The sequence below is a fragment of the Caretta caretta genome, chromosome 1 (assembly GCF_965140235.1).
Source record: "Caretta caretta isolate rCarCar2 chromosome 1, rCarCar1.hap1, whole genome shotgun sequence".
NCBI classification, from domain to species: domain Eukaryota; kingdom Metazoa; phylum Chordata; order Testudines; family Cheloniidae; genus Caretta; species Caretta caretta.
This window is the reverse complement of record NC_134206.1, coordinates 136421165-136443923: the sequence shown is the minus strand read 5'-3', so window position 1 is coordinate 136443923 and position 22759 is coordinate 136421165. Positions and strand designations below refer to the sequence as shown.

The window sequence follows — 22759 nt, the reverse complement described above, 5'->3', positions numbered from 1 at the left end:
TTGGGTTCTATACTCACCAATTCCTCCAACTCTCACACAGAGGTTCTCCACTGGATTGGCATTGCAGCATTTGCCGTGGGTCGTTTACAACAAATATGGAATCAACATAATCTTGGCATAATGATCAAGTTCAGGATCTATCCTCTCTGTACTGCTGTATGGTTGCGAAACATGGACACTATGCCACCCGAACTGGGCAAAGCTGGAGGCTTTCCACCCAAAATTCCAACGTCATATATTGGATATAAAGTGGAATGACTTCATTTGTAATGCAGATGTTTACAGTCACTCCCCGCAGGGCCAGACTACTGGGGCCACTGTCCACCGACAGCATCTTATGCTTTTTGGACGTATTGCGAGAATGCCACAAGACGTTCTGGCAAATGCCGTTCTCCTGGTGACTTGTAACAGCCGGGATAAACTTCCACCAACTGAGGGGTGGAGGCGGCCCAGACGAAGACACCATATTATATGGGTGCATCACGTCTGTTCCAATGTTGGACTCTCGGCCCTTCAAGCCCTTGTGGCTGCACAAGAACGGATCAAATGGCAATTATGGCGAACCATTCGGCTATGCGTTCAAGAAGCAGAAGAGAGAAAGTAGCATGAAATCAGGAAGAAAGATTATAAAAGGGAGAAATAAGTTAAATTTTAAAAATTAAATATTTTATAATTAAATACTCTATATTATAAAGAGTAGACAACTATTTTGTCCTTAAAAGAGCAGCAGGGAGATGGCATAAGAACGTAAGAATGGCCATATTGGGTCAGAGCAAAGGTCCATCTAGCCCAGTATCCTGTCTTCTGAAAGTGGCCAATGCCAGGTGCCCAGAGGGAATGAACAGAACAGGTAATCATCAAGTGAGCCATCCCATCACTCATTCCCAGCTTCTGGCTAACAGAATCTAGGGACACCATCGCTGTCCATCCTGGCTAATACCATGGCAGCAGAAGTATTTTCATTTTGGCTAGTGGGCTTAATTAAGGTAAATAAGTGACAGGTAAATGACCAGACCAGACTAGACCAGAAATAAACTATTTACACTCCTAACAAAGGCTACAATCCGACAAGCCAATCTATGCAGGTGGACATTTATACCTGTGTGAAAACCTGTTGAATCTGGAGGGGCTCCATGCAATGCTCCATACAGATCGGCTTGCAGGATTGGGGCCAAAATATGCATTTTCCATGAGAGAAAAGACCATGTAACAAAAAAGGTTTGTCTACCATGGATTTCACTGAAGCCTATTGTTTTCAGTGCCACATAACTGCAGAGAAACATATGTAAGGTAAGTGCTACGTAACACTAGCTTAAAACAAAACACACCTTGAGTGTGTCCAAAACACCTCGGTTCTTAAATGTCTGATAAAGTCTTTTTCGGAGTTCGTCTTGGGACAACGCTTGAAATTCAGAAGAAGCCATCCTGAGCTAAAATATTACAAAGCATCATTACTCATCTTCCCAGCAGCCACCCCAGAAGCCCACCCCAGCACAGCACCATTGAACGGGTGGGGCCCAGCAGGCCCTGTCCAACTGCACCATTTACACCTCGCCGGCACCCAGAGGGGGATGCGGCTCCGCACAGAAATACCAGCTGGGCGGCAGTCGCTGCCGCGGCCCGGGGCAATCGCCGCGTTTCTCGGGAGACGGGCTGTTTCGCTAAAGCCCCAGCTCCCGGAGTCAGGGGACCGTTGAGTGCCGGCGCTCCCCGGGCAGGGGGCGGAGCCCGGCCCGGGCTGAGCCTAGGAACTGCTCACGGCTACGTGGGGCCCGCCTCCTACTGGGGGCGATGCCCGGGGGAAGGGGGCTCATGCTGACCCCGCGGAGATGCGGAGCCCGAGAGGCTGCTCCGGGCAGGGCCGCCTCCAGCGATTTCGGGGCCCCGCACCCGAAACTTCAGCCAAGGAGCCTCGGCCCCGCCAGTCCCGGCAGGGGGCGCCCTAGCGAGGGCGGGGCTAGCGGCCGGGAGCGCGCGCGACTGCCCAGGCCACGTCGCTGAGCCGCGGCGGCGCCGCCAACGGCACCTGCCACCAAACTGGGCTAATCGCCGCTTCGCGAATCAGCCCCGCCCGGCCGTTACCAACCGCCCCGCCCCCGCCCCCTCCCCCGGAACCCTCGCGAGAACCGACTGTGACCGATCGCTCTCGCGATAGCTGAGAGCGGCTGGGCGTTCACCTTCAGAGCGCGGTGACCAGGGGTGACGCCATCAGCCCGCGCCGGGTGTTTGGGGAGCCTGCGGGGACAGCTTGGGGCCGCGGCGGCTGCACAAGTGGGTGAGTGGCCGGGGGGGGGGGTCCCTGCTTCCTCGAGCGTCTGGGCGGGCCCTGCTGTGTGGCCCTCCCTTTGCCAGGAGCTGCTCTGCGGGGACCCGCCTGGGCGGGGGCCAGGAATTTCCCTCCCCTGCCCCCCCCCATGGGGGTGTTTACTCCCCTCCTGAATTTCCCCAAACCCCTCCCCCAGTTTTGTGAACTAGTTACATGCAGTGTTGCCAATTTACTGATTGTTTGGAAATCTGAATTGAATTTGAAACATTAATACACACTTTAAAAGCTTATACAGTGTATGATAAAATACGTGCATAGAAAAAGTATACTAGATGTGAAAAGTATGAACATAGACTAGCTTCCTTATACAGCTGTTGTTTTTTATGACCATGTCAGTGCATTCATTTCGGTGATGTTGGCCAACCTAATCATTTCAAATTATGGCTTGTCCTCAAAGTCCAAATGAGCTCTCCCTGATGGCTAGTGATGAGCTGGGGGGAAACGCTTCAGGCCTTTCCAGATCATATTTACATTCACACCTAGTCTACCTAGGTATCCAGCAAACAGAGCTGTGCTGCCCAAGTGATAGATTTTGACTGGGGTTGGGTTACAAATCAACTGTGATAGATTTTGACTGGGGTTGGGTTACAAATCACTTGAATGCGGGAGAGATGAAGTGTTGTTGTTCTTTGTGTGAGTAAAGGGCAGTAGAACTGTACTTAGCCTGTGATGATTGAGGGCATCAGGAGAGAGGGTGGGGAAAGGTGTTTTGCTTGATGGTCTGCCTGAGTCACAAGTACTATTAGACCTGCTCCTCTCCACTGTTTAAAAACAAAGCTGATTAGGCTCCATAGATAGTCTTTTGTTTTGTTAAGTGACCACTACAGCTGAAATCACTGAGAATCAGGTCTAAGTGCTTAGACCTGCTGTGGGACAGCGTTTCTGTGGAAGAGACGGCCGAGTCTGCACTAGCGCCAAGGTTCCCCTACTGAGAACTCAGCTGAAATCACTGAGAGCTGGGTGGAACCTCAAGAGACCAACTCAGAGAGGTCACAGTGGCAGGTGGCAGCAGAAGGTGATGGCGCAGGGCCATTGGCAACAGAGCGATGGAGTGAACGGTGGCACAACAAACAACAGTGACCAGAGTGAACAGTGAGCAGCTGAAGGAACGAGCAAGGTGCCTTCTTGCCCCCTACCTGGGAGGTGAACTCATGTAAAAGCACCTCTGAACTCTGAGTCCCCACTGACCAAAGACAACACCGGTGAGTGTTCATGAGGCTGTTAAGAATGCTAGAGACACAACACAGTTCATGTGAACAAACATGGCCGTGGCATCCTACTTACTATTTAGGCAAGAGACACCACACACTGCAAACTGGAGGCCAATGTTAAGTACATTATCACTTGATCATCCTGAAGTTGAACACTGGTTCCGAACAAGACCAGCAAATGCTCACTATCTTTCTGCAAGAAACTTAACTGACTGGCTAGATGCATGTGGTGCAACAGTGAAAGACTCAACCGTTGAAAAAGTGAAGAACTCTCTCCCCACTTTCAAAAAATTTGCTTGCATGGCTGATGAATGCACCAATGCAAATGGTCATCAAGTCTTAAGTCATTGTGTACGTTATCTTGATGTCAGTGGTAGGCCAGTAGATGCATTTTTAGATTGGCTGCATCTGTGACAACCCATATCTTAGAAGAGTTAAATGCTTGTCAGTTGGACCCCAAACAGATGGCTGATGTGCATTTGATGGAGCTGCAAACTTCTCTAGAAGACATGGTGGAGCACAAGCTTTGCTTAGAGAAAAGCGTAACCCTAGTCTCTCCTATACACGCTGCAGAGGCCATCTACTCCAACTAGCACTAGTACGAGCTGCAGACTCTTCAAAAGACATTATAAAAGCTATACATTTAACGTCTTCATTATATTCTTTTTTCAACAAAAGTCCAAAAAGACTTATTATCTTGGAAAATACAGAAGATACACTGGGACGGAAGTTCAAATTAGTCCAACCTGGAAAACCCTCTGGTTTTCTCATGAGCAATCCTTGGCTGTTGTCTTAAAATTACTTCAGCCATAATTACTGGCTTTGGAAAGTATCTACCAAGATGGGATGGATCCAAGTAGTGCGGCTGGTGGATTACTTTTGCTACTACGTTCAGAGAAGACTATTGCTATTCTCTCCCTTGTAAAGCTACTGTTGAAACCACTTGGGTCATTAAACAATGCCATCCAGACATCTGCTACAACAGTAGTAGATCTTTGTCCAGCAATAGAAGCTTCATTTGGATCAATCAGAGAGCTATCCGTTGAAAAAGTACTGGAAGAAGCAGAAACTTCAGTCCAGAAGTTGACTAATGAAGGCATTTATATTGAATCCTTAAGTGAAGAAGACAAGAAGTGTTTAAGACAACTGAAAAAGTACACAGACTTGATTCTTAAAAATCTACAACAGCGACTTCTAGATTCTACTCCACCTCTATGTAGCTTTTACAGATCCCTGTCCTATAAACCACCGACAGTTGAGTGGAGTGAGGCACTAACAACAATGGGGCTGCCATGTGCTCAGGACAGAATAGAGAATTTGAACACAGAGTGGAATATCCTACGATGAATGAATGAAGATTTGACTTCAACTTTTTTTATCATCACTAGTGGCTCAACCTGATCTTTATGCTATGTTTCCTGGGATGAAAGAAGTAGGAATTCATCTCTTGTTACTCCCAGTCACAGCAGTAACAGTTGAGCGTTCTTTTTCATCATTGAATAGAATTTTGTGTTTTGAAGGAAGTCACCTTCCGCCTCATCATGTGAATGAACTAATGAGCATATCAATTGAAGGAATGGAAGTACCAGACACATGAGAAGCAACCAAAGATGAATGCATTGCATTCAAGAAGTGCATTAACAGAGTTGCACAAAATTAAAACAAGAAGGATGTAGATGTAGTGCTTCATAGAAGGCTTGAGTAGCCAACTTTAATTTGTGTGAATATTTTAAAATCTAATAAAATGATCATGAAACATTTTTCAGTTTTTTTACTATGGTGCCATACAGCCCACCCTCACCGTCTCACCCCCTCTCCCCCCGTAAAATTGAACACTCCTCCCCCTAATTTCAATTCCTGTGCTGAGCGGTGGAAGTGTCACAATCCTGGGGCGAGGGCTTGAGTGACGGGGCGTGTGCCCTTCCCCTCCCCGCACAGTACCTATCGCTGCTCCATGGCCCTGTTAGCTGGTGACCGGTGCCACAATCCCTGCCCTGCATTTCCCCACAGGAGGGGGCAGCGGCTGGCTGCTGCACTGGGCCTCCCTTGCCGGTGTCTGTCACCGGCCGCCAATTAACCCCCTGCGAGGCAGGGGAGGGGCCGCGAAAGTTGAGGGTTAACGCGAGCAACATGTCCCACCCGGCCCTGCTAATGCCCCCCACCTCTCTCTGCCTCTGTTCCCCGGGTGGGTATCAGCTACTCGGTAATCCTCCCCCCAGTCTCCGAGAGCAGAGCCTTCAAAGAAACAGGCACACGTGGCTGTAAAACTATGGAAATGGGCATGGGCGGGGAAGGTAGAGCCTGAAGCAACTTTCAGCTCAAACTGGCAAGATTTCAAGCAGACAGTGCCCCTTTTCTTTTGCACTATTGTCTTGTTTATTACCATCTTAGAATGTCACTCTTTTGGACAAAAGATAGATTAGGCCCCAATCTTGCAACGACTCGCTGAGTGCTTAACTTTATATACTATTAGTGGAACTATTACTCTAAAACGAAGCATATCATTAGTCACTGCAGGAGCAGGTCCGTATTTACTTCCACTTTTGGTTATCATTATCAGCCAACTACGCCTTCAGGGTGTGGTATGCTAGCAAAATTTTGTAAGAATTAGATTGCAATGGAATGTTTTTAAATATATACAAATGTCTTAAGTTTGTAAAACTCTTACAAAAACTTGCTTACCTCAACTATTTGACACGGTTTCCTCTTAATGTACAATATAATTTTGTATTAGCTGACTCTTTTTTAGGACTTCTCTAAATGTCTGGAAACATCTGTAAAGCATGTCTCTTCTTTCTTGGAAAGGGCATTATTTTGAAGACAATGTCTGGAAGTTTCTACTTTGTAATAGTCGGTCATCATGATAATCCAGTATTTGAAATGGAATTTCTACCTTCTGGAAAAGTGGAGTCCAAGGTTTGTAGATTTTGATAATACTTTGTATAGCTATAGCTGTTTCTATTTGATGAACATTCATTACAAACATGAATTAATAAAGTCTTAGGACAGCCCTTTGAGGTAACTAATATTATTATTGCTTGTATAGAAAACTTTTGGCAGAGCAGGAGGTAGAACCCATAACTCCTGATTCTTTCTATGCATTAAACACCAGACCATTCTGTCTTTCCCGAACACATACATTTCTGTATCTTCAGAGATTCTGTTTTGAATCGAGTATGTACTACTTATAGTTGCTGCCTGATGTGTTACATGCTATCCTTGATTTATCTCACCACCTCCATAGTGCAACTGTGTGATGTCACTCACTGTTCTAGAGGGTAATGCGGAGGATTAAGTTTAGAGTTTTACTCTAATCTTTTTTTGATGTTTAAATATTAATATTACAGCACAAAGTTAATACCACTGGTTTTAGTTTTTATTTGAATGATAATCCTGATTATTTTTTTTTAAACTGGGTCAGGTCTGAATAAGGTCTCCAAAGTATGTGTTAATTGACCTGATTGAGTAGCTTTATAAATAAATACAGGTTAGAAAATGTGTAATATAATGGCTCCAATGAGGATAGAACACACATACCATGATGGGTGCATAAAGAAAAAAAAGCGTAGAGTACAGAGCTGAAGTGAAAAGGGGGTTTTAATAATGAGTTTAATTTGTATTATTGATTAGTATCTTCAATGTATCCTAAAACAGAGCTTTTTAGATGTATAGTCATGCTGAAATGCCTCTGACAATTGAGTAAACTTCATTTTTTTTGCACTCTAAAATTAAAATGGTTTGAAGCAGGCAAGCATAATCTCAGGTCACATTTTAATAATGTTTTTGTTTTTTTCCCTTTCCTCCTCCCACTCCCATTTAGCTGTTAAGGAAGTGATGATACTGTTTGCTTCCAAAAGATCTATTTTCCTTCCCAGTTTTACTCTTCCTATCCTATCTGAGCAGATCAGAAAATGGAGAAAACCATGAGGAATGGAGCGGACCTGTGGGTGCGAGAGCAGCATCTGAGCAGTATTCCCTCAGTATAGGATATGCTGGAAGGACAGCCACAGTTTCTAAACTATTGGACACTTAGGGAATGGTCTTGGCCAGCTCTTCTTTTCAGTAAACCATTTTTGAATATTCTAGGATGAGAAAACTACTGCTAAGCACATAACTGCATTTACTTACATAGTCACTGCACTGTTAGGGACGAATTCAACTGTGACATTAAGCTAATGCCATTCCTATTTATCATGAGGGAGTTGCACTCATTTACACCCATGATACTTAATCCTAGGATCTATTGCACAATACTTTCAGTAAAATGGACTATATTAAAAACAAAACCCTAGTTCTTCTCTGTTTTCTGATGCCCTGTTGTCTTTCACCTCTGACACCAAAGTATTGGGAATATATCTTATTGTATTTGTATTTCATTAAAGACCATGTTATATCTTGCAGAAGAAAGGTTGAGGGGACAAGCTGTAAGAAAATGTACAGCTATTACAGCAGCTGGCAGATTATTCTTATTTAGGTTTTACTCATATAAAATAACTCATTCTGTTTTCCACGATATCAGGATGATCATCGTCATCTCAACCAGTTCATAGCTCATGCTGCTCTTGACCTAGTAGACGAGAATATGTGGCTGTCTAACAACATGTACCTGAAAACAGTGGACAAGTTTAATGAATGGTTTGTTTCTGCTTTTGTCACTGCAGGACATATCCTTTCTCTATATTTATTCACTTTTGCCAGCAAGTGATAAGTTAAATGAAACAATTATAGAGCGGAACTAATTCTGCTATTTTTACTGAAAGGTAGGTTAGAGATAGTACCCAACATCTGGATGAAGTTTGTCAGAGGCAGATCACTTCTAAAAAGATGGGACTAAGTGGGAGATACAACAATGGATTTTAATCTGGAGCGGGGATGGAGAGGGCAGAAGAAATACCCTAAGGGGGATTGCCTTGAGCAGAGGGATAAGTGTTATAAAGATAACACCAGGAGAGGAACAATAGAGAGATCTGTTCCTTCCCATACAGTTTTCTTTAATTCCAACCCCTTTTTGAAAGCTGCAAATAAGAGGCTTGGATATAACTATACATGCCTGTTGGTGGTCTCTACACATCTAGTAAAAATAGATAGTTTGTTCAGGTCACTTAGATGTACAGACTTGATTTGGATATCAGAAACCAGGTGTTAATTACCATGTATGTTGTAAAAATAGTGATTGTATTTATTTGACAATCTATTCTAATTTCAGGTACATGGAAACATTACTTTGTATTTAAAAAAAAAAAATCTCTTCTAAATCTGGATATTCTTTACAAAATAAAGACTTGAATGAGGGAGTAATGCTTTTTGCTCCCAAAAGCATGGGGAGTTTAATTACAGATTGAAATTTAATGTTTCCTACAGTTAATGTGCCTGGAGATTCCTCTTTAAATTCTAGATTCCAAAGGACATTGTCTTGCATATATAAAATTCAGGTGTAAGCATTTGCTGCATTAAGCTGTGAGTGCTTGCGTCAATCAAATACCATGTCAGATTTTTCATTACTTTTCAAATTTAGTGTTGGTTATAAAACTACTTGGAGGGAGGGAAGAGCAGAGAGTCACTAACAGTTAATCTTACATTTTTGGAAGGAAAATTGCTTCCTTAATTGTTCCACATATGAGATTTATTATGCTTCATGATGTAAGACAAGAAGATGGAATTAAAAACTTCTTTAATGATGTCTATGACTTGTATATAAAGGTAAGAATGATCTTCTTATAATTTTGTGTAAAATTTTAAAGTGTGTTCTACCATACACACTTAAGCACTGTCTGCATTAGGGAAACTCTAAAATTTCTCTCCATTGCCACAGGTGCAGCTGTACTAGAGTTAATCACACTGGAAACCCTGTCTAGACCCAGCCACTGTAGCCAGAGCAGTTAATATTGTGTCTATTAGACTTGATCTTAGCAGGTTTAATTGACACAGCATTATAAGCAGTTCTGGCCATGGGGAGGCCTTCATTTCTGTGTGAAGGTATTATCACTAAGAGCCAAATTTAGGGGTGAGCCTAAAATGGTGTAAATTGCACCTTCTCAACTCCTGTGGGTGAAATTTAGATATGATGCATTAGAGACTTAAAGTCTAAGGGAGTTGGTGTGACTGAATGGTGTCTGTATTCACCCCTTACAAGCTGTTGTAATAATCTTTGACCAAAATATGCGGGGTGAGGTACCATTTTAAAACTAACTCACTGGTCAATAATATGATAAAATGTATGGACACAATGTGTATTAAGAGTTATGAACATAAGATGAAATTATGACTCAGTGTGTTTACCAGACTAGTCTGGGGAGAGGATAAACCTGTTCCTCAAAGACAAAGGAAAAGCTAACACCCTCTATCCAGGTCTCATGAAAGTTGATGAGCAGCTCAGGTCACCATTTGTTGGCAACGAAGAGGGGCAGGAACAGATCAATCTGAATCTTAGCAAGCAAACCGTAGAGACTCTTTTACCAAAGGGGGACTAGACTACAAAAGTGAGGGGCAAAAACATCCCCCTGATCTCTCTCACTCATACACGTTATACCAATAAATTAAAAACCAGCAGGATCTTATTAAAGGGAAAAAGGCAAAATACCACATTTATTGTGAATACAGAAAGAATCATAGTAAGCAGTTAGTTATAGCTATAACATTCCATTCAATCTCATATTTATTCACATACACACACATGCATTCTGCAAGGTTGTTATCATAGTTACCAGCCTTAGAGTTGCTCATGCCAAGCCACTGGCCAGGTGGCCTGGACATGAGGAGGAAGCAGGGCCTTGTCTGATGCTCCTGGAAGTTGGTTTGCAGAATCAGACCCCAAAGTTCTCACTTTCTAGAGTCTATAGGAATTTCTTCCTATGCCAGTCTATGGGAATTGCTTCATCATGCTGTTGCTGAATCAATCAGCAAATGGCACATTCCTGACGGCTCCGTGCTGCCAGATGTTATCTTGTTCTTTGGTTCTCCCATTCTTGAGGCTGTTGGGTGGATTCCAGTCTGCCCTCCGGGGGGGGGGGGGGGAGAGAACCTCTGGTTATTTCCACTTGACGCCTTCTTCAGCCGATGGACACTGGATTCTTAGGCTAGCACCTCCCTGATAATTCAGTTATTATCCACACCAAGCATCCATCCACATACATCCTCTATCTCTATTTTAATCACAATTGTTAATACAACAAAAGGGCGGGGAGTCTCTGGGTGCTGTTTCTGTTGTTACAGAGTATTGCTTTGAGTCCCTCTCTGTGTGAATTGCTTTGAGAACAAACTCTGTCTTAGAATGTACTAACGCAATCAGCAGCTTGCAAGTTTCACACATAGAGGGAGAGAAACAGTACCAAAAACCAAGAGACCTCTTTGTTTAAATTCCAGGGTATTACTAATTATGGGGAATCAAACTCATTTGTGATTTTAATACAGAACTTCTTTAATATGATCCAACACACACTCTTTTTCATTTAAGATGACAAAGGAACCAGCCCTTTGACTTTGGGCGGGGGTAGGGTGGCCAACTTTCTAATGTCTCAAAACTGGACCCCCTTGAGGCTCCAACCCTGTTCCACCTCTTCCCTCGAGGCCCCTTCCCCTGCTTGCTCCCTTCATTTGCTGCTTCGCTGCTCTCTGCCCTCAACTCCAGTCTGAACAGCCCCAAGGGACTTGCAAACCCCAGCTTCAACAGGCAACCTGGAAGTGCAGATCAGAAGAGCTCTGTAGCCAGGAAGCCCCACTGGCGAGCTAGGACATGACCCTCCTGCATGGCAGCCTCCAGTCTCCCTCTGTGCTGCCTGCCCAGTAACCCTCTTCCCTGCCCATCTGAGCCCTCCGTGCCCCGGAGCTCCCTGAGAGCCTGGCCGGGGGAAGCATTGGTGGCGGGCAGCTCACATTCATTCTATACCTGCTGGCAGCCCCTTACCCCACTCACCATGGACCCCCACACTCTTTCCTCTACTGCAGCCCTGCAAACCATGCTCCTCAACGGGGTGCCCAAGGTTCATGTGTGTTGCCACAGAAGCCACTGCTTCAGGACCAGGCTGTCACTTCCCCCCGACCTGCAGTAATTGGATTTTTAGTGTCTTATCAGTACATCTGACCACACAGTGCCAGATCCCCTTTTTGACTGGACTTTCTAGTCGATAACCAGACACCTGGTTACCCTAAGTGGGAGGAGGATTCTGTCTTGGGATTTTAGTGAGCAATATTACTGGGAGCATGTGGTAAGGATTTACCTTGAGCCAAGTCTACTCCATTAAATTTTAGCTACTAGGAAGCATTTTATCTTGTAACCATTTGTGACTTCAATATCTTATACTTCTACCTACTTAAAATGTATCTCTTTGTAGTTAAACTTTTTATTTTTAATCCGAACAAATCCAGTGTTTAAACTGAACTGTTTAGGTAACTCCAGTTAAAGTAGCAAACAGTTGCATATTGACCCCCTTACAGGGGCAACAGGCCTTTAATATCTGAACTGCCCTGAAGAGGGCTGGACAGTGCAGAACACATTTTGGGGAAAATTCAGGACTGGGTGTATGTTGGGGTCACCCTGCAGCGAGTAACCAAGGCTGCTGGAAGCCACATTGTGACTGGAGTGTTGCTGGCAGGCTGCTGGGGTCAGAGTTGCTGGACTAAGGGTGTAGCAATACACAGACACTCAGGATGTGACCTGCATGCTGTTTATGAGCGGCCCAGCTTGGGAGCTACAATAGAAGGCATTGTGAGGCACCCAGAGTTGTGGGGCAGGTGTTGACAGACCCTCACTGGGCTGTTTTTCACCCCAGTTTGTTTAAACTCTTGTAATATACAAATGGGGTCAGGGGGCAGCAGCCTCTCAGCTTGGTCAAATTAATATTACGGTATGGAGAAAGAACTAAGATTTGGGGTCTGATAACTGTCTTTATTTAAGCAAATAATAACAAGTCTTATTAAAATGGTTCCACCAGCTGGAGCAACTGCAATAGTACACTGAGGGGAAGACAGTCACCTGAGCCTCAGAACAGTGCCAGTTTAAACAGAAATCTCCCGTAATATCACTAGGGATTTCTACTTAAAAACTGGTGCTAAGGTTCAATGTAGGGCTTTTAGTAATTGGTCTCTTAAGAGCTGAAGAATACTAATTATTTCTCTGTTTCTTTGTAGTTCTAAACAGTCTGTTTATTGATGAGTCTCTCTCCTTTTTCCTCAGTTTGCAATGAATCCATTCTATGAACCCAATTCTCCTGTTCGATCAAGTGCATTCGACAGAAAAGTGCAATTTCTTGGGAAAAAACATCTTTTAAGCTGAATACTTTTAAATAGAGAGACTTTATTGTATCTTCATGAATCTGAACTGTAATTAACTTAACCTGGTAAGTTTTCGGCATGTTTGACATGTCTCTTTTTGAAGACTTAAGACAAATCAGCTGCCCCATAATTTTTTTCCAAAATTGAGCTTTTGGGGTTATGAGAAATACTGTAAAAATCCTTCCAGTTGCCATGGGTCGTGAAAGTGTTAACTGAACAAGTCAGTATAAACAGTTGTAGCAAATCTTACTGTATTCCAAAGTTAGAGGCATCAGTATATCAGTTGCCTTATCAATGCAGAGATGAAAAGCAGATCTCGTGTTTATGTAGCCTGTTGGAAGGAAATCAGATCTAAATGCAAAAAAAGCTTTAGTGTCTGGGTGTATTTCACAATTGTATGACTTAGCACAAAGAATAGGGAATTTCTTAATTGTTAGGCCTAAAGGAAGAAATATTGGTTAACGTAGTAAGATTAAAAGTTGCTATGTTTGTCACAGTCCTAAATAGGAAACTCTTGCACAGCACAATACAAGACTAATTCCCCCTTGCCCCTGTCATGTGAGCTCTCAGAGATGCATCCCAGCATGCTGTGGTTAAAGAAACATCTGGGGCTGGCAATTAAGACCTTGCAATACTATTTTCCAATAAGTCAGCAACTCTCAAACAGCTTTTCTTTTCTTTTTTTTTAAAAAAGATCAAAACTGCTGAACAATGTACTGCATGGTTGATGCAAGAAACCTATACCTGCACATTGTGCCAGTGAAGGAATAAAGAAAATATAATAGATCAAAAGATTTACAGCCATTCTTCCCTAACTTACGCCATTTCTTTTCAGGACAACTCTTAATCATATATTTAAGTTCCACTGAGGTAAACAGAATTTGAATGTTGAAGCACCCTCCTGAATATGGAACTTGAACTATTTTGTGAGGGTGGATAGGGTGCAAGGCAGATTTTGGACCATTCTGTTTACTATTCTGCACTACAAAATAGAGAAACTTTTGCAAGCAGGTATCTTTATACTGTCATTCCAAAATAGTTATAATTTTGAAATGAATAGCATAATATCAAGCAGATACACAGCTATACTGTAAGATACTTTGGTTCAGTTTAGAGTACACGTAATCCATTATTTTGCATGTTATATAAACTGATTTCTTAGCATTGGCTTATTAAATATGTGAAAGACCTCATACAAGTGACTGAAGACCTAGTTGTTTCAGAAACATTTTGCATTTTCCATTTAAATTGGTTATTTAAATTGTTTTAACTGTAGATTTATCCAATCCTCATTTAAGAACTATGCTTATTTCTAAAACATCCCAGGAAAACTGGATGATAATAAGAGGTCCTGCTGTTTCTTTCAAATAAAATCATTTGACATGGCATGGTGTGGACACTTCAACTGCATATATACTACAAATGAGTTGAAAGGAGATCATTTTATGATGTGGTAAAAGATGAGGGCTTTTTTTCCCCATCAGGACATCCTTGCTCCATTGTTGCTTATAGACTTGTATACCGAAAAGCTGTCTTTTTGACAGGCTGCTGTATCACAGTAGATGTAAAAGGTAAAATCTGAAACCACCAGGTGGAGATTCTGAAGACAATTTAATCTTTTATGCTGACTTTTTTCAAAAGTTTTTAAGTGGAAAACAGCTGGTCTTGTTTTGATAGTGGGAGACTGATTTCTCATTTCGAAGATATTTGAAAAACTGACTTCAGTATAGGCTGCTCCTCCTATTTTCTTAGTACATAGCTTATCTTCGTTATAAAGTTATGTTAAACAATTGATTTGTTGAACCTATTCTTTTCACTCCAGAGTCTAAAGTTCCAACAGCAATTATTTCACTCTAACTTACGTACATAGCAAATGGGGAACTGCTTTAGAAGTGATCAACTATGAGCTGACAAATTCAATTTGTCATAGTATTTTAGTGTACAGCTCCAGTACTGCTAGTTTGTATATGTATTGTTTCAGATTTAAAATTCCCCATTGCTTTAAAAAATAAAATACCCCTACATTGTTTGAATGAGGCCTTAGGGGCCTAAAGAGTTCCTTTGTTTGCTGAGAATTCATCTGTGGGGCTACAGGGCTTTTCTTGTGGTATACAGTAGAACCTCAAAGATACAAACACGGGATTTACAGACTCACTAGGCTACTGGACATTATGTGAAACCAGAAGTAACCAATCAGGCACTATCAGGGAGGGGGGGGGGGGGAGGCAGAAAGTAAATACTCTACTCTGCCTGCATTGCATCTTCAAGGTAAGCACATCTAGGCTGCCAGCCTGAGGCAGTGGGGTCTGCACTGCTTTCACCACTGCCCCTGCCAGGAAGGGGATGCACTGTTTTTTTACCCCCAGCTCCCCCAGGGGATAAGCTGTTCTCTCTCTCTCACATGCACCATCTGCCGGCAAGAGGAAAAGCTTGCAAACTTACGCCAGCCAGGGCTGAGTAGAAAGCTCAGATGCCACTGAAACTTGGCCTGTAGTGTCAGCTGCTGAATCTGGAGCCCAAACTGTGCTTTGTTCAGAGTTTTGAACATTTCAGAGTTACAGACAACCTCCATTCCTGAGGTGTCTGTAAATATAGGTAAATATTTTTGTTACCTGGTCAAACACACATCCTTTTAATGCATTGACAGTGTACTTACTGAGTACATCCTTAAATGTTAACAAAAGTGCATAGTTCAAATATGTCAGCATGGATCATGCTGTAGGTACTCATGGTAGAATAGTAGCGTCAGTTGTGGTGACATGTCCCATACCACTTCATGTTTCCACAAAGGCATGAAAGGCAGAGTGCCTGCCTGCCTTCCTCCTCCACTTTTCTCTGACTACCCATGGCAGTAAAATGGAACCTAGAGGTGTGGACCTGCCAGTGTTTGCTAACCTTTGTTTTTCAATGATCTGTTTGGAGATTGTCATTAAAACCTACAGTCAAATTAGACTAGTGAGGTTATTTTCCCCTGCTACTTCTAGTGAACAGCTGTTCCAGAACCGCAACCTTCTGACTTTTTCAGCCTAGATCTGCAGTTTTAGTCAGCCCTCCTATGCTAGACATCAGTAGCAGTCTCAGAACAGACCTAAGTGGCACCAGAGGAACCTGGCAATCCCTTTCCCCACTGAAAGTCATCTTTGCCAGATGAGGCAGCAGTAGCAGCCCCAACGCTGTCATAAGACTGTTTCAGAACATTCCAAGACCTTTTAAGCCTAGGACATCAACCTGTGATCTACATCACTATCCCAGAAAGTTAAGAAAAGGCATATATTTAATAGTAAGAATGTTAAAGGTACAATTCTTTTTAGAAAGTGACTAACAGCATGAGGTTCTATTTTACTGTATTGAACATACATCTATAACAAGTGGGTTCAGTTTTTTAGTACAGATGATTTTGTAACTGCCAGCACTGGACATTTATAATGGGATTTGGCAGTCAGGCTGGGTCACCAGTAATAAAAGGTTCCACACTGCAAGCTCTGCCCTCAGGAACAGATGTATCTGTGTTTGGGGACGTAACTGACTGAAATTTAAGTAAGAAGTTCTGTTATTGCCCATGTCGATCTGAGAGAGAGAGAACAGGATTCATTAGCTCTACAAGGATAACAGGAGTAAAAACTTATTTGCTGCTTATGTAAGCAGATGAAGCCCTGCTTCTGCACAAGGAGCAGCTCTGTGAACGGAGGGGATACTTCAGTTGCATACAAGTCAGTTTTCAGCCACACATCAAGTTCCTAGCATGACGTGTCTCATTAGCTGTATGGTGCAAATGCAGCTTTAAGTAACCTGTTGGCAAAATTCAACAAGGCTTTAGAAGAGCAGATGAAGGGAAAACACGCAGACATTTAAGTATGCAGGAGGTTTATTTCCCACCTTAAAATCTACAGTAGTTCTAGTCACATTAGGTACTTAATAGCAGAAATCTAAAGGTTTATATAGAATTAAAAAAAAAAAATCACATTAGAGATGAAGTACCACTCAGATCAAAAGGAATGTAATGAGACTGAAGTTCTTTAATATTTAGCATTATTGTTATGAAATGGGTTTTAGTGAACCAAAAATGGAATACTAATTTCATAAAAATATACATACATATAAAATTTGTTCCTTGCATTTGAATTACAGAAAAAAACCCCAAAAGTAGTGCTTCTAGAACTTTCAAGTTTCTCTGAATTACATTTAAGTATTTATCATTTGATTTGTTAACTTTGCAAATTACACATTTGTATTAAATGAACATTTTTAGCTGACACCTTTCTAAACAGAAGAGTTCAGTAACAAATCACTCACTGAATGGAAGCCCTCCCCTACCCCCCAGTAAAGCAGCAGAATGTTATATTTTAATAATATTAAGGTGGAACCCACTTATATTTGAGCTATTACTCCTTTTCTTATTTTTAAGTTTGTCAGAACTTTATTGGCAAAAAAAAAAAAAAAAAATCTAACAGTCAACAGCAAGATGAACTGGGTTTAGGCTTCCGGTGAAGATTTATTGTATCTGTCTGAATCAAGTGATCTGTTCTGTCTTCAGTAGCAAGAACTCTTCGAACAGCTTCCTCAAAGGCCGCTGCAACATTAGTGGCATCTTTTGCACTAGTCTCAAAATAGGGATGGTTGCCATTGTTCCTGCACCAGTCCTGGGCTTCTTCTGTAGACACTTGCCTTTCATTTATGTCAACTTTGTTACCCAATATCACAAAAGGAAAACTTTCAGGCTCTTTGACATCTGCATAGTAAATGAATTCTTTTTTCCAGTTACCCAAGTTTTGGAAGCTTTGAGAGTCATCTACACTGAAAGTTAGAAGGCAACAGTCAGAACCTCTATAGAAAGGAGTCCGTAAGCTCCTGAACCGTTCTTGACCTGCCGTGTCCCATATCTGCATTGTAACAAAGTGTCCATCCACTTCCAAATCTTTATTTAAGAACTCCACGCCTATTGTGTGGAACAACTGTGTATCAAACTTGTTAGTGACATATCTGTTCATAAGTGAACTCTTCCCGACTCCACCATCACCTAGGAGTATTACTTTAAGGAGCGACGATTTTGTTGCCATTGTTGTTGAAACGGATCCTCCTGATTTCTGAGTCCTGTAACATGAGAGAGACCCTGTTCAGAACAAACATTTTTCCCTTGTGATACAGACAACTTATTTTATTAAATATTGAATTGTTCACATACTCATGCATTACCCATAAATAAAGTGTTAGGCCCAAGTCACTGAGGATTTCCATTGCTCACTAAACCTTAAATGCAAAAAAGAAAAGAAGGAATTGACTAAATATGTTCATAATTTTTAAAAGTAGCACACTTCCCACTGGATAAGAAATTAAGAATGGCCATACTGGGTCAGACCAAAGGTCCATCTAGCCCAGTATCCTGTCTTCCAACAGTGGCCAACACCAGATGCCCCAGAGGGAATGAACAGAACAGGTAATCATCAAGTGATCCATCCCCTGTCACCCATTCCCACCTTCTGGCAAACAGAGACTAGGGACACCATCCCTGCCCATTCTGGCTAATAGCCATTGATGGGTCTATCCTCCATGAACTTATCTAGTTCTTTTTTTTAATCTCAAATGAGGTTTGTGACAGATGGGGCAATTTCCTGTAATATCCTGGACAAACTTAATTCAATAAAGTTAAAACATTTGAGGAGCTCATTATATTAGAAATGTAAATGATGTGTGTTATTGTGGGACTGTATGTAACTTGTCTAGGAGACATGACTAATGTAAACCTTGGAAAGTGTTATGAATTTCAAAGGACTCTTTTAAACAATGAGCTAAGAAACTGTTGAGTAGCTTCCCTAGGAAATACTTGGGAGGAGGGAAATGCAAATGCCCACCCACCTCTGGACCTGATCTTTGTAGGAGGCTTGCCCTGGGGAGGGGATCTTTGTCTGCAAATTACCTATTCCCAGGATCAAAAGGGCCAAACGGCATAAAGTAACTCAGATTCATGGTGTTCTTGTTCTGAGCAAAAGGAGTTATGAACTTGAAAACACATGTGGGGCTTGAAGGACCGTTCACCTGCCTGAACCCTTGTTGGACTTGGGGTGATCTCCAGTAAGCTTATTAGCACGTGTAGGTTCTTTTATTGTTTTGATATCTTTTCTCTGTAATGCTTTTACCTTCAGAATAAATGGGCATGGGTTTGCCACAGGTAACTTAACTGTGACAACTGTACGGTTTACCATCTCTGAGGAGAAAAAAAGGCAGGCCAACTTACACATTCTGACTCTGCTGAGGAATTCACAGTTTAGACAGGGAGCTGTGCAGCCTGGAAATACCCTTGTCAGGAGGGAGAGAGAGATGCATGTCTACACTCAAGAGAGGGGATGGCTAGGGAGCCAGAAGCCTAAGAGTGGGTGCCCTCACTGGACCATAGAGAGAGAGACTATAGGTGCTATTGCTCTGAACTTTGACAAGGTTATAAAGTGTTTCTTCTTCAAACTATAGTCTGTGTGGTTGTATGACTTAGCACACTGATTAGTCACTTCTAGAGACTGGGTTTGAACTCCTTCTTTCACTTACTGGATATTTTTGAAAATCTCTTCCCAGGAAATAGTGGAAGCCTGTCCACTTTACAAAACCACCAGAGTTAGTCTGCAAAACAGGTGTCAATTTGGTCTAGCTAAAGACCATAATATGCAATAAGTCATAATTTACATTCATTGAAAACCCTGAGGGGGAAGATAGGGATAAAGCCAGGCATTTGGAGAGTTCCCGACTTCATTATTATCTAGCCACTTTTAGTCCCTCGTTTCAGTTAGCACCAAAATTCATTTATCTTACATTAATTTGCCAAAAACAGTGGAAGCTTCCTCGTAGAAGCAAGAAATATAAAACCAAACATATCTGTTCTGCTCTATTTTCTTATTTTAAACTGCATCAAAATGTGAACCACCAGAAGAACAGTTTTCTTAAATCTTCTCATTCCATACTTTACCCTCAGTGTTTGCATTTTGTATCTAGACTGAAGTTCACTCCTCTGGGAAATCTGTGCCACTGCATGTGCAGAATTTATGACTTAATGCGAATTTATGTGCAGAAAAATGATTTTCTGACGGGGAAGCAAAGGCAAGCCACAAGAGCATTTATGCAGCCCTACCCAGCAGTACGTTTTGGGTGCCCAGGGCAGCTGGCGGAGAGGTACATCACTGTGAGGCAGGACTGGGGAAGACCTGGCTCATGGCTCCTACCGTGCGCTGAGATCAGCTGCTAGTCCGGGCTGGGCAGGACAGGACAGGACTTCCTCTTCCCCTGCATGGCATCCGGGGCTGGGTCAGACCTACCCCCTGATGCCTCCCCCAGCTGCAGGAAGCTCTGCAAACTCCCCCTTCTCCTCCCCCCCTTCCCTTAGTTGCAAGAGAGAGGGATCCTTTTACAGGGAGCTGTTCCCCCATGTGCCCAACTCCCCTGCATCCAGACCCACCCATACCCAGATTCTCCTGCCGAGCCGAACCCCCCTGCACCTGGACCACCCCTCCTTATGAGCCCCAATCCCCCTGCACCTGGACCACCCCGACAAGCCACCCACACCCGGATCCCCCTCCCACTAAGCCCCAACCAGCTGCACCTGGACCCCCTGCAGAGTCCCATTACCACTGTACTGAGAATCCCCCAACAATCCCCTGTGCATCCAGATCCCCTCCGCACCTGGATCCCTCACTGAGCCTCCCGCACCCAGACTGCCCCAAACACAACCCTCTCAAACCACACCTGAATCCCCCCCATACTAAGCCTCTGCCTTGTTGAGCTTGCCTACCCACAGGGAGGGGCAGGGCCAAGGGGTGTTTCTGTGGCAGGCCAGGTTCTTGCACTATGTCAGGGTTGGGTGCAGCCTCACCACTGAGTCCGTGTTTTCGGGGTTGGGGCAGGGAAGAGAGCTGCACAGTGATCTCCCATCTCTGTGCAGCCAGTGGCCTGTGCTCCCCAATGCCCTGCTGGAGCCTCCACATTTATTTGACAAATAAAATTTGCAGATTTTGAAGAATATTAAAATATTGTGTGCAGAATTTTTATTATTTTGGCACAGAATGCCCTAAGGAGCAGAAGTTCATTAAAAACAGTTATGGGTCTATCTTTTTCTATTGAAGACTGCATTCTCTATGTGAGCCAATTCACCCTGCTTGCAGAAACATCTTCAGCCACAACAGCTGCAAATGTGTGAGCTCTACCAGACCTTATTCTGTCCACTACAAAACTTTGATGGAAACATTTACAATGTTTGTCTTACACTTCTTGTACTCAACATATTTAACTGGATTCAAAGTACTGAGGCCACATCTATATTCAGAATTTTAGCAAGCTCCTGCACTGTTGGCTCAGCACTGCTGCTAGCAAGAATCGGAAGGCTGGTATAGTTTGGCTGCCTGCATGTTTTCCTCACCGTCATCCAGACTTGTAAAAAAGCTTCTAGAAGTGTTATAATTGTCAATTTAAACACAAAAGAAGTCATAGAAACATTTCTAACAGCAACCTAAGCTACCTAACCCGAAAGCCCACTCCACACTTAAGTTTTAATTCGACACAGCTACAGAACTCAGGTGTGAAAAATTCCCACCTCTGAGCACAATAGCCATGCGAACTTAACCCCAGCATAGATTCAGCTAAATTAATGGAAGAATGCTTCCATCAACCTAGATACCCGCAAAGATGTAGTGCTTGGGAAGGCTGTGATCCTACAGCAACAGAAAAGTCACTTCCATTGCTGTAGGCTGTATCTACACTATGGGGTTATGCCAGTATACCTACCCCACCATATCTATGCGGCTTTAGTCTCCACAGTGTAGACATGGCCTAAGGTTCCTATACCAATCTACCCACTATCCCCATAAATGTATGACAATTAGGAAAAGTCAAACTAGTTCAGCAAAATAAGCACCTGTCTAGAAGATCAGAGTTGGAAAGGCATTAGGATATTCTCCACTCAGTCATTGGAGGTTTTTCCCTTTATATGGCCCACTTGGTCTTTCTTCCTTCCTCCCTAAAGTGCAGTATGCAATGTAGTTGTAGCCATGTAGGTCTCAGGATATGAGAGACACAAGGCGGGTGAGGTAATAGATCTGAAGAAGAGCTCTGTTTGGCTCAAAAGCTTTTCTCCCTCACCAACAGAAGTTGGTCCAATAAACAATATTACCTCACCCGCCCCATCTCTCTGATGAAGAACAATGTCCCACTTGTTTTAATTACTACTATTAATTGGCATACATATCACCTGAAAACAGAGCTGCTTTTGCAGAATTGAGAGCTGCTATAAACTGGCATACATATCACATGACAATGTGCTGATGTAGAATCAAGGCCTGCACCAGACTCCTGGAATTTCAGGCGTGCTCTGGCTCCTTCCATCTACAGTTCCCACTTTTTTGTAATGCTCAGTCTTACAGGCCCTATCTAGAGTAAAATTTTTTTTTAAATGCCCGAAGTTCGGTAAAAACTGGGAGCCTTAATGCAGAAAGGATTTCAAAACTAGAGAAAAGAAGGTAGCCACTGCCTATAAAGTTTTGTCCACAGCAAGATGAATAAATGTATTCATCCTTGGACTACACTACTTGAAGATAAGCAACACTGTAGTGGTGCCCTCCTGGACATATGTACAAGGTTAGAGTACATTAATATTTTTAAAATGTCATTTAACAAGAAAATAGTAGTAGAGTGGCCAATTTTCTTTCACAAACTTTTACATCCTAGTAAATATGCAACCATAGCCATGATCTTGCAAAGATGTTGAGCAATGCGTAACTACACAAGAAGCCTACTGAAGTTTATGCATAAACTACTCGCATGTGAGCAGGGCCGGATTAATGCAGGTGCTCTAGGGGCTGCAGCCCAGGGCTTTGGGCTAAGGGAGGCCCCCACAAAAATAAATCCATAATTATATACAATTCAGTGGTCACCAACCCGTCGATTGTGATCGACTGGTCGATCCTGGAGCCTCTGTCAG

The 22759-nt window shown here is 42.8% G+C and overlaps 3 protein-coding genes across 29 annotated transcripts in view; 1 reads left to right on the top strand and 2 right to left on the bottom strand.

Annotated features, from left to right (window-relative positions):
- OFD1 (OFD1 centriole and centriolar satellite protein) overlaps positions 1 to 2098 on the bottom strand; it is a 61388-nt gene extending 59290 nt beyond the window's left edge. For 3 of the 12 annotated variants that reach the window (XM_075131325.1, XM_075131331.1, XM_075131335.1), the window contains exons 1-2: positions 1821 to 2098; positions 1329 to 1430 (exon numbers count right to left, since the gene is read on the bottom strand). In XM_075131325.1, the coding sequence (XP_074987426.1) occupies positions 1329 to 1424 (96 nt within the window). In that variant the 5' untranslated portion in view covers positions 1425 to 1430; positions 1821 to 2098. The remainder of the gene's footprint in view (positions 1 to 1328; positions 1431 to 1820) is intronic. The other 9 variants (XM_075131344.1, XM_075131349.1, XM_075131330.1 and 6 more) reach the window with 4 other exon arrangements.
- A 40-nt stretch (positions 2099 to 2138) lies between these two features.
- The window catches only part of TRAPPC2 (trafficking protein particle complex subunit 2), a 22667-nt gene continuing 2046 nt past the window's right edge, over positions 2139 to 22759 (top strand). The window contains exons 1-6 of one of the 5 annotated variants that reach the window (XR_007358056.2): positions 2139 to 2275; positions 6343 to 6453; positions 8057 to 8205; positions 9156 to 9237; positions 12710 to 12872; positions 13643 to 14836. Coding sequence is in view for 2 of the 5 variants with exons in the window: in XM_048861351.2 (XP_048717308.1) it covers positions 6361 to 6453; positions 8057 to 8205; positions 9156 to 9237; positions 12710 to 12808 (423 nt within the window). In the remaining 3 variants the exon portion in view is untranslated. Of the gene's footprint in view, positions 2276 to 6342; positions 6454 to 8056; positions 8206 to 9155; positions 9238 to 12709; positions 14837 to 22759 lie in introns of those variants that run through there. The other 4 variants (XR_007358055.2, XR_007358054.2, XM_048861351.2 and 1 more) reach the window with 4 other exon arrangements.
- Positions 16655 to 22759, bottom strand: part of RAB9A (RAB9A, member RAS oncogene family) — a 20320-nt gene continuing 14215 nt past the window's right edge. For 5 of the 12 annotated variants that reach the window (XM_048861285.2, XM_075131381.1, XM_048861277.2 and 2 more), the window contains one exon: positions 16655 to 17898. In XM_048861285.2, the coding sequence (XP_048717242.1) occupies positions 17259 to 17864 (606 nt within the window). In that variant the 5' untranslated portion in view covers positions 17865 to 17898 and the 3' untranslated portion in view covers positions 16655 to 17258. Of the gene's footprint in view, positions 17899 to 17989; positions 18055 to 22759 lie in introns of all 12 variants that reach the window. The other 7 variants (XM_048861248.2, XM_048861240.2, XM_048861267.2 and 4 more) reach the window with 2 other exon arrangements.